At 35.8% G+C, this 11313-nt stretch overlaps 1 protein-coding gene across 1 annotated transcript; it reads right to left on the bottom strand.

The window, feature by feature from the left end:
* Positions 1 to 1038: 1038 nt before the first annotated feature.
* Positions 1039 to 9422, bottom strand: LOC141406468 (cytochrome P450 4p1-like). Its single transcript, XM_073991946.1, has 7 exons — positions 9181 to 9422; positions 8268 to 8468; positions 8115 to 8196; positions 7935 to 8050; positions 1865 to 2144; positions 1274 to 1800; positions 1039 to 1154 (listed from the first exon to the last, which is right to left on the bottom strand). The coding sequence occupies exons 1-7, from the start codon at positions 9368 to 9370 to the stop codon at positions 1060 to 1062; spliced, it is 1491 nt and encodes a 496-aa protein (XP_073848047.1). The 5' UTR covers positions 9371 to 9422; the 3' UTR covers positions 1039 to 1059.
* Between the last annotated feature and the right edge of the window lie 1891 nt (positions 9423 to 11313).

Raw genomic sequence — 11313 nt, 5'->3', positions numbered from 1 at the left:
TTCTGATTGGTGCAGGCTTTGCACATCGTATTATTTCATCCAGTCATGTATCAGGTTGCAATGTGGATTGTATCGGTCCACTCCTTCGAGTGTCTCCCACACAAAATTCGGATAAAGTGAAGTTTAAGAGATCCTCACGGATCGTTTTGAATTTTTTTCAGTAAGTTTTTTTGCGGCTCCCTTTACGACGGTAAAATTTTTTGCCGGAGTAAGTCAATACTTCCTGAGATGTTGGCCTAAAAGCTCCAAGAAACCCTGACGGCCCCAACCAAAATGGCAAATCCGCAAGATAATTCTCGCAGGGAGTTTCTGATTGATGCAGGCTTTGCATATCGTATTACTTCATCCAGTCATGAATGGGATTGAAATATAGACTATATCGGCCAACTCCTTCGGGTACCTCCCACACAAAATTCGGATAAAGTGACGTTTTTTTTTCTTTTTCAGTAGGTTGTTGGAGCGGACTCATTTACAATGGTATATTTTTGTTCCGGAGTATGTCAATACTTCCTAAGATAATGGCCCAAAAGCTCCAAAACCCTGCCGGCTATTGTGCAAGGTAACTCTAAAACTTCTTTCAAACTTATTTTAAAGTAATTAAATATTTCGAGTCCTTTATGAGCAATTTTGGTTACCAAAAATGTTTGGTATATGTCAATGATTTGGTATAGCCCCACATTACGGTACCTACTGATTTTAAAGCAAACTCTTGATACAAAATCAATATATTTTATATACGGCATAAGTATTGTGTTTAGTTTGGGTTGTTTTTTTTTCATGGTTAATGGCTGATGGTATTTCTCCGTCAGCTTAGCTGACTGATACTTTCTTATTTGTTATTTGGTATTTCTACCAAAACATGTTTATATAGGTCCACGTTTTGATATAACCCTCCTAGAACGGTACCTCAGATTTTCGATACTTTTAAGGTTTTAGCCGCATTATCCTATAGGAATGGGTAAAATTTGATATATATGGTGGTATGAAATTTTCTGGTAATTTTATAGCCATTCTCCTTTTAATTTACAATGTTAGCCTATTTAATTATATTTCTTTTACTTATTTCAATAAGTACATTGGTATTGGTGCGTAACAGCATTCCAGTTGAAAATGCCAACTCTTCCTTGTCTGATATTCGGTGTAAACGAAAATTCCTTAAAATATAAATTAATAAAGTTTTAATTTCCAACATGGCGAATTTTTGACCTAAAAATTAAAATAAAATAATTAATAAAATCTCAACATTCACTGCCTTCACATTTCACAACCTTACCAATGCAATTCCTTTGGCCTGCACTAAATGGTATAAATGCAAAGGGGTGACGTTTTTCGGATGACATAAAACGTTCTGGGGTAAATTTTTCTGCATCTTGAAAATATTTGGGGTTTCTGTGAATATCATAAACATGTATATTTATTTGTGTCCTTTTGGGTAACATCAGCTTATCACCAATTATGGTGTCTTCTATACATTCTCGTTTCAGTGTTGGTACTGAGGGATAGAGTCGTAACGTCTCCCTTATAAAACAATCCAAATATTTTAGATTGTACAAGTGTTTTATATTTAAGCTTGAGAGATCATCGGAAATATATTCTTGCAATTCTTCGTAACATTTCTGCTGCATATCCGGATACAAGGCCAGACACCTGAGTGCATAGATTAAATTCACCGAAATTGTATCATAACCAGCCATAATAAATGTATCAACTTCTTCACAAATACCCTTGTGATCGATGAGATTTTCTTTTTCCGCCATCAGAAGGCTATCCAACATGGCGTAACGTTGTTTGCTGTAGACACTAATGAAAAATAAGGAATTTCTTATAAATATTTTGTTTCCAAAATAGATTATATGGAACTTACTTATTATCATTTTCAGTGATTTCAATCACTTCAAATTCTTGTTGTTGCAATTTCTCTTCCAGCATCTCTCGTCGTTTCTTTATTATCCCGCTCGAGAAAGAGTGTAGCTTTTCGAGAGATTTCAAATAGTTTTTACCACTTTCGAATTTGAAAAATATGCAATCGAATGCCATTAGAGGATTTTTTAAACGTTCAACTAAAATATCCTCTATTTTGGAATAATATTCACGATATTCATCACCATCTATGCGATCGTCGAGACGAACTCCTAAAGCAGTTTCTGACAAAAAAATAAAATAATTTTAAAATCAAGCAATCAAAATAACCAGATATTGTTAAAATAATGGGTGGGAAAGGAGGTTTGTAATGAGGATTTTTACTGGGTATAAACTTTGATTTGTAATGAACAGAGCTATAGTCGTGGATTTTTAATGATTTTTATACCCTCCACCATATGGAGGGTATAATTAAATTTGTCATTCCGTTTGTAACACATCGAAATATTCGTCGGAGACCCTATAAAGTATATATACTATTGATCAGCATAAAATTCTATGTCGATTTGACCATGTCCGTCCGTCCGTCCTTCCGTCTGTCTGTCTGTTGAAATCAAGATACAGATCGCAATTTTAAAGATAGAGAGCCCAAATTTGGTACAGCAGTTTTTATTACTTGCAGGATGGTTGGTATTGAAAATGGTATATATTGGTCCACGTTTTGATATAGCCCCCATAGAACGGTACCTCCCGATTTTCGGTATTTTTAAGGTTTTAGGTGTATAAAATTTTCCCCCAGAATTTTGTCGGTATTGGTCCACACCTTCATATAGCCCCCATAGAACGGTACCTCCCGATTTTCGGTATTTTTAAGGTTTTAGCTTCATTATCCTACCAAAATGGTTGAAATTTGGTACGTAGTTTTCTTTAGGGGTACAAAACTTTCTCCCAGAATTTTGTCGGTATCGGTCCACACCTTCATATAGCCCCATAGAACGGTACCTCCCGATTTTCGGCATTTTGAACGTTGTGGCCTCAATATTCCACCGAAATGGCTGAAATTTGGTATTTAGACTTCGTTGGGGGTACTCAAACTTCCCCTTTAAATTTGTCGGTATAGGTCCACGCCTTCATATAGCCCCCATGGAAAGGTACCTCCTTCCTTCATATTGCCCCATTTCTGACTAAAATTCGTCGGTGTAGGTCCACGTTTCGATATAGCCCCCATAGAACGGTACCTCCGGATTTTCGTAATACTGAAGACTGAGACGTCAATATCCAACCGAAATGGCTGAAATTCGTTATTTCGTCTTCCAAGAGTTATAAAATATTCCAGAAGAATACTATCAGTACTGGTACACGTCTTCCTATATCCCCATAGAAGTTTACTTCTTGATTTTTGGTATTTTTTTAGTTTTAGCCAATTCTCTTACCGAAATATAGGACATTTGGTATTTAGTCGTCGTTGAGCTTAAAAACTTTTCGTCAGAAATTTGTCGGTATAGATCGACGTTTTGAAATAGTCCCCATAGAATGGTGCCTCACATTGTTTAGTATTCAGTCTTCTTTATACGCGAAAGGAAACTAATTATTCCATTTTACTTCAATACAACTTGTGGTGGAGGGTATAAAAAGTTCGGCCCGGCCGAACTTAACACCGTTCTTACTTGTTTTCAGATCATTCTCTTGGATGTTTAAAGAAAAATGTTCAAGGGCCAACAGAGCTACTGTCGTGGATTTTAAAAAATATTTTTAAGAGCGAATCACCAGAGATAACGAACTTAACGCGATGTGCGCATACGGTCACAACTTTATCCATTCAAATCTGTTGCTTTTAACGGCTACCGACTGTAGTATAACAGAGCCCCGTTGGTTCCAGGGGGCCACAAAAACTTTATCGAAGAAGACCTATGCCATAATCGATTTTTTTCTCCCCAATGGATAGTATAATAGCTATGGAGAGGGACGAAGAGCATAAAAGCACCCTTCAGGATGAGCACCTTCTTACTCTTGACGAACTGAATCTAAAACTCAGGCGACAGAGTGAGGAGCTTAAGACTGACTTGATTAATCTACCATATAAAAGGTGTGTCACTATCGGCCTCAGTGATGACAGTGACCCGGATTGATACTGGGATGATATCACAAGAGATTGATACAACGCTACCTTCCGAGACGACCGATAAGAATCCCACACTCTCCAGGAAAAATGCCATTGTATATATGAATCAAGTAGAAACAAGTAAAAAAGTATCAGTTGGCTTTGCCGACAGAGGTATACCCTCAGCCTGTGCGAATTGAAACACATTTTTCCAAAAAAAAAGTATGTATTTAGGGGGTCTTCAGAATTTTGGGCGTATGAACTTGCCGACAAACATATGGATTAGGATAAAATCAAAGAAAGTTTTGCAGGTACCTAAAGGAATGGACCGATATAGTCCATTTTTGTGAATGTGTCTTATTTTGGGAGTAATTCCTCTCGGTAGGACCATTATATCAGGAAACATGGACTTGCTACGAAAAACATCATATCGCTGTAAACAAGACTACTGGGAGTACCTTCGGTAAAATTTTCCAAAGGATTCCCACTCAGATCCCAACCGCACTTAACCGAAAATGTTGATCTTTTGTTTGGGTGGTACCCTAAAGAATGGACCGATAGGGGCTACTTTTGAACATAAACTAAGTTTGGACAAAATATTTCGAGATCCAAAGTTTGGTCCGAATCGGTTGCTCCGTTTATGAGATATTGCGCTTTCCATATTAGCGAATAATTTCGAACTTTGGTTGAGGAGCTACCGGAAGGAGTGGACCTATAAGCACCATCTTCAAATTGCATCTAATATTCGAAAAAATATTACGGTATACAAAGTGTCGACCAATGCAGTATTCGGTGCAGGAGTTGTCGTGCGTCCCATCCACTACAGATGCTGGCCGTATGCTTTCTTTACAGTTTTCGGGTCATTTTCTCAAGTGGAATGGACTCGCCACTGAAAAAACTTGTACCATTGTAATAGGAGCCTTGAGTGCAACCTGCTTCCAGAAAAAACAAAACTATTCGAGAAGATGTCCTAACCTGCACTTATATAGTTACATACACACACATACACATATATAGTTCATACCCAGATAGCATTTAGAAGACTGTTTTTTCAAAAATCACATTGAGGAGTCTTTTTAGAGTCCTTTTGGTGATCAAAAACTGATTAAGTCGCTTGTGTGATCAGAAAGGGACTCGAAAGTGACTCCCTGTAATGATTAAAAAGAGTTCAATTTAAAATACAACAACAAATGTGTAGCAATCACAAATAAATCATTGAGGTGTTTAAAATGTGACAATTTTTTGTTATTTATTGTCACATTTTGATCATCTGGAAGATTGAAAAATGCTTAATCAAAAAAGGGTCATACAGGTGTTTGAAAAGTGATTATAATTATGTATACTCTGATCATATTTTGAACAGTTAGGTGATTAAAAACTGATTGTTTTGTTTTATTTTTATTTGGTTGTAAATAAAAAAATAAAATTCTCATATACACTTTCTACAAAATTTTGATATAAATGTAACGTATAATATTAAAGGTACAGACAAACACAACACAACAGGTTTTGCCAAGTGAAATGAAGAAGCAGTATACTAACCACCAAGCAACATAAAGGATAATTAAAAGACATAACAAAGCAGAAAAGACTATAAAACAAAGGAAAGAAACAAAGAAGAATAAAAAGAACATTTTTTTAATTTATTTCGTCTAACAAAAAGACTCATAAATGACTCCCTAAAGACTCATAAATGATTATAAACATGACTCTAAAAAGACTCGAAAAAGGGTCCGAAATTAATCAACAAAACACCAATAAATGATTGAAATACGACTCGAAAAAGACTCATTTGTGATTTGTTTAGAAGAGTCGCCTGAGGTTATGTTTTCCTACCGACAAAGGAGTCATTTATGATCAGAAAATGAGCTCATATTCTAGCTTTTTAATCGTGCAGTCGGATCAAAAAAGACTCGAATTTGATTAAAATTTTCAAAAAATGCTGACTGGGATATTCTAGCCTGAGCTATGCCTATGTATATTACGAATGCCAAATTCTGGTTCGAATGGGTTTATCCGTTCGAAAGTTACCGCGCGCACTATCCACAACACATCCAAACAAACCAAATGTCTGATGTCCGACACGTCTGATCAATTTCGGAAGCAAAGTCGTTCAGATTTCGTTCCAATTTCTAAACGATTTTTCTGAGAGGAAATAGTTCAGATTTTGTACCGATTTCGGAACGAATGTCGGAAAGAAATTTCCTTTCCGAATTTCCCGAAATTATGGCAACCACTTCATACAACTTTCGTTAAGATATCGTTACGATTTCGGATCAGATATCGGGCGTATCGTCCGAATTTTGTTTCGATTTCGTTACGATGTCGGTACGATTGGTTTGCTGGGATGGTGCTATAGGTGTTCTTACAACTTCCAGGTCATTTTCTCAGGGACTTGCCCCTGAAAAAACTTGCGAACGAATACAAGTTGGTACAATAAAATGCTAAAGCATTCCAGAGGTGGTCTTATACTGCACTTTTCCGAAATTTTGTGTGGGAGGTACCCGAAGGAGTGGACCAAACTTCGAGAGTTAACGTGCGCACAATTTTAGCGAACATGTTTGAACACTCGGGGGGAGGTACCGAGGGAGAGTACCTATATGGCTTATCTTCGTACATAAACTAAGTTTTGACTAAATATTACGAATGCCAAAGTTTGGACCCGATCGGTTGCTTCGTTCGATAGTTACCGCTCCCTCCATCCACAACACAAGGTGCCATATCGGGTTTTTACCGCTTTCAGGCCATTTTCAAAGGAAGTATGGACTAGCACCATTGTAATGGGGGCAGCGAATACAAGTTGTTACAACTAGAATCAAAAGGAGGTCTTAAACTGCTCTTTTCCTAAATTGTATGGTACCTGAAGGAGTGAACCGATATAGTCCATATTCCAACTTTATCTATGCCTGATAAAAATATTACTATGTGTAAAGTATGGACCAAATCGGTTAGTCCCATCAAGAGTTATCGTGCGTATAATTTTTGCGGAAAAAATCAACTTTTGCGGGAAGGCATCCGAGCGAGTGAACCGATATGGGCCATCTTCGAACTTAAACTAAGTTCGGACAAAACATCGGGTAATCCGTTTGAAAGTTATCGTGCGCTCAAGTTAGCCAGACAGACGGATGGACATTGCTAAATCGACTCTTCATTGTCTGAAACGGATTTCGTCCAAACATACTTGGGATCTAAAACCATTATTTCGATGAGGCACATTTTGACGGTATGAAAGTGTATATATTTTCGTTAGCATAAATGCTGAGGGTATAAATATTAAGTTCGACCGTATCTAAAAATATCTAATAATTTCTTCAGTACCTTTGGTACCTTTATATTTGGGGATAACCAAAACATGGACCTATGTGGACGATTTTTGGTGGAGGAGTTTCGAGACATCTGAGAACTTCAAATGTCAAATTACAGCTAGTTTGTAAAAATTTTTAGCTAAAATCCACAAAATATCGAAAATCGGGGCGTACCATTATATGGGGCTATACCAAAACATGGACCTATGGTGACGATTTTTGGTGGAGAAGTTTCAGGACCACTGAGAACCTTAAATTTTAAATTTCAGTCAGTTCGGTCAAAAAATTAGCTAAAATCCTTAAAATACCTTAAATCGGTTGGTATCAATATATATGGGGGCTAAGGTACTGTTGGGGAGTCTCGTAATCTGATGACGATGACTATCATGACTTAATTGGGGCTGTGTTCTCGCAGCAACATAGTCCCTGCCGTAGTGCCTCACATGGATGAGTCCAGAAGATTGAGTGTGGTATAAAAATGGTAAGTTCCTTGGTCACCTCCCCCTGTATATGCTCAATGGCAATTGTGTAATATTCACGTAAAAGTATTGGTAAATATAACAATACATAATCGACCCATATGTTTGTTTGAACATAAATAGAACTACAATCGTGGACCAGCCAAGCTATACTTTTGGAACACAAACAAATTTCAACTGTAAACTTACCACATATAATATTCAAGGTAAAACGTGGTATTAGCTCATTTAATGAAATTATTCCACTAAAATTTTCGGTTTCGAATTGTCTGTTTAAATCATTTACAAATTTTGTGGATTCCAATCTGAAAAATAGTTGATTTTTTAATGAGACTTGCAAAAAAAGTTTCGTTGTGAAAATCGACTTACTTAAAAATCTCCACAAACTGTTTAAGGATATTAAAATGAAAGGTTGGCGTGAGTAAACGGCGTCGGGTATGCCACTTTTTACCTTTAAATCAAACAATTCCATAAAAATGCAAAGCGTACACATGTTTGAATCTTGACCAACATTCTACCTACCGACACTGGTCAAAAGTCCTGTTTTCAAATACGGATGTAAGAAACGATAGAGCAAACCTTTATCCATAAGGCGTGAATCGCTGAGCACCATTTCGGCATCATTGGCATCTATGACATTATAAATAGGTGTCAAGAGAAAATATTGAATATAACTGCGTCCAAATGTTTTTGCCAAACGACGAGAATATTCAAAAATTTGTTCTACAACAAGCAAAAAAATAAACAAGTAAGAACAGACTATAGTCGGACGGGGCCGACCATGTGATACCCTATACCACTAAACGCGTCTTCTTGGGATAAAGTTATAAGATGTGCATTAGAAATTTTACCAATTTTCACACAAAAGTTTTGATCAATTTAACCCGCTAAATATTATCCGATCATACCGTTGACTTGCACGCTACTTCTTCATCTCAAACCAAAACTACGTTTAAAATTTCGCGCCGATCGGACTATTATTGCGACCTACAGAGCGGCTACAAAATCGAGCAAAAATTTTGTTTTTGGTCCATTTCATCCCTTTAACATTTCACGATCATCGCCAAAAACTAATCAGTTCTATTCTGGTCCAAACCCGACCTCCATACTAAATTTCGTGACAATCGGTCCATAATTGCGGCCTCTAGCTTGATTACAATTTTTAATGGACGGACAGACGGACGGACGGACGGACGGACACACATCGCTAAATCGCTTTATCTCGTCGAGATATGAAGTTTGGTATACCACATGAGGGGTCTACGACGAATATTTCGCGGCGTTACATGAATTTTTGGGAAAACAAACTTATTATACCCTTTTCCACATTGTGGTATAGGGTATAAAAAAAATCAAATTAATAACTTTCATAGTTGTTTGGCCAATAGTTTACACCATTTGTGAAAAATAATTTTTTAACCCCAAATTTACTCACCACTTAAATTCATTCGTAATAAATCAAAATTACTACCCCAAAAACCACCCACAACATCGACGACATTTTCTATGGCTGTTCCATCTGTGGTTTTTATCCTTTTCGTTAGCGACGTTAGGGCATATTTACTATTTAGTTTTCTTATACAAATAACTGCAAACAATATTAGGATGGCTGTTAATAATACCATAATTTCAATATTGTTTTTACTTCCAAGATTTGTCGCCGAAGTGAAAAACTGAAGTATCAACAGCTCCATGAAGTGTATTTTATAGCTATTTAGGCTCAGTAGTCCAAAATATGTATTTAATAAATATGTAAACATATTAACATGTATTTCAGCCTTCTGTGTCTAAATAAATGTATTACCTATGAACAACTGCCCCTATAAATTTAGTATCAACAAAATTAATTGTTGGTTTGAAATTTAATCGGCGTTCAAATAATTTGTAATAAGTTATATTTATAAATTATTTATAGTTTAAATATTTTAATCATTTAATAGGAAGCATTCAAAACTATCACCATATTAATTAGCATTAGAACTTTTGTCATTTAATGCTGAAATATTGAATATTTTATTTCCGTTCAGAACATCCGGTATCCGGAATAAGATAGTGTGCTTGTGTGTCATGGTGATGGTGATGTATGTGGAATTAATATTTATGCTAATAAGTTGTTCATACGCCATCCAAGGCTTACTGAATTAGTGATAGAGTTGTATAGTTCATGAACGACTATTTCAATTGAACGATTCATTGAAAAGAGCGTATGAAATAGATCCGTCGACATAGTTCATTATAGTTCACTGAACTCGAATCAGTCGGCGATAAAAATAAATGAGAATACAAAAAAAAATAAATTAAGAAATAAATAAATATACAAATATACAGTAGTCCAAAATATGTATGTTTTTTTATGGACGTAATGACAGCGCACTATCAATAGTGGTCCTACACAGGAACCACCACCCCGTGACCACTCTCGCATTACTTCGGGGTGGCGTTCATTAACTGATATTTTCAGTTCTCACTTATTTTGCTACTCTCCCGTCCATAATGCATTAGCATTATGATTATTGTATAAATGAAGCATATTTTCTCAATTTTTCATTCGTATCTATCATTGGATTTTGTGACCGAAGGTTAAACAAAAAAATTTACTGTAGAAAATATAAAATTGTAGGCTTTGAAATTTAAACTAGAAAATTTCAATACTTTTATTCAAACGATATTGTACAGAAAATATTGAAAATCATTTCAATTCGAAAAGTTACACAGTCAAGACGTGCCAGAATATTTGAAAAAGGGATTTAAAAAAAAAACTGTTATATTATTTCCTTTTGAATACGAAGGATATCCAAGGACATTTAATTATTTCGTGGAATAAGGACTTATATTCACAGTTTGGGTAAGGACTTTTGCTGGTATGAAATATATTCGCGCATTTCATATACATAAATATTTGTTTTTATTAGACTGCCGATTCTTGGGGGAATCGGCGTATCAAAGGACCAACAAATATATCAAATCCTCCAAGTTCTGCTACGAAAGTATCCTTGACGCCCTGATTTACGCCAATTTTAAGTCTACAAAAATTTGGAAGATATAACATCAAATATCAAATATAAAATACGGATTTAACGATATAATTAGTGAATTAAGATTTATAATTAGTGAATAGAACCAGAGGCAACAAGAGGAATTAATATATTAAGGCGATTCCCGCTGAAGCGGGAACCTAACTTTCCCAAATAGTGACTCAAGATGGAGAAAATTCTTTGAAACCATATTGAAATTCGAATGTTCTCCCCACATAACTAACCATTACCAAGATTTATTATGAAATCAAAGGCTCCAAAGCTCAATATCCTATCAAATTGATCCACAGGACCTTGGAATTCCTGTTGTGAATTTAGCACTTAAATTAGTTTTCACACATTTCAGTTTCCATTTAATTGTAAGCTAAGCAAACGTAAATCTTCTGTATAAAAAAAAGCCGCAGATTCAGCATGAATCAACTAAGTCAACAGGCCTGATGACAACGCGAGATTCAATTGGTGAGTGTTACCTATTTTACTTTATGTTTGACTTAGCTCTCATCACTTAAACTTAAATAATACAATTTTCTCTT

This window comes from Musca autumnalis, unplaced genomic scaffold, assembly GCF_047663935.1.
Source record: "Musca autumnalis isolate F117 unplaced genomic scaffold, ASM4766393v1 scaffold_5, whole genome shotgun sequence".
Lineage (NCBI taxonomy): Eukaryota > Metazoa > Arthropoda > Insecta > Diptera > Muscidae > Musca > Musca autumnalis.
Note: the sequence above shows the minus strand (reverse complement) of the source record. Positions and strands in the feature narration are given on the sequence as shown.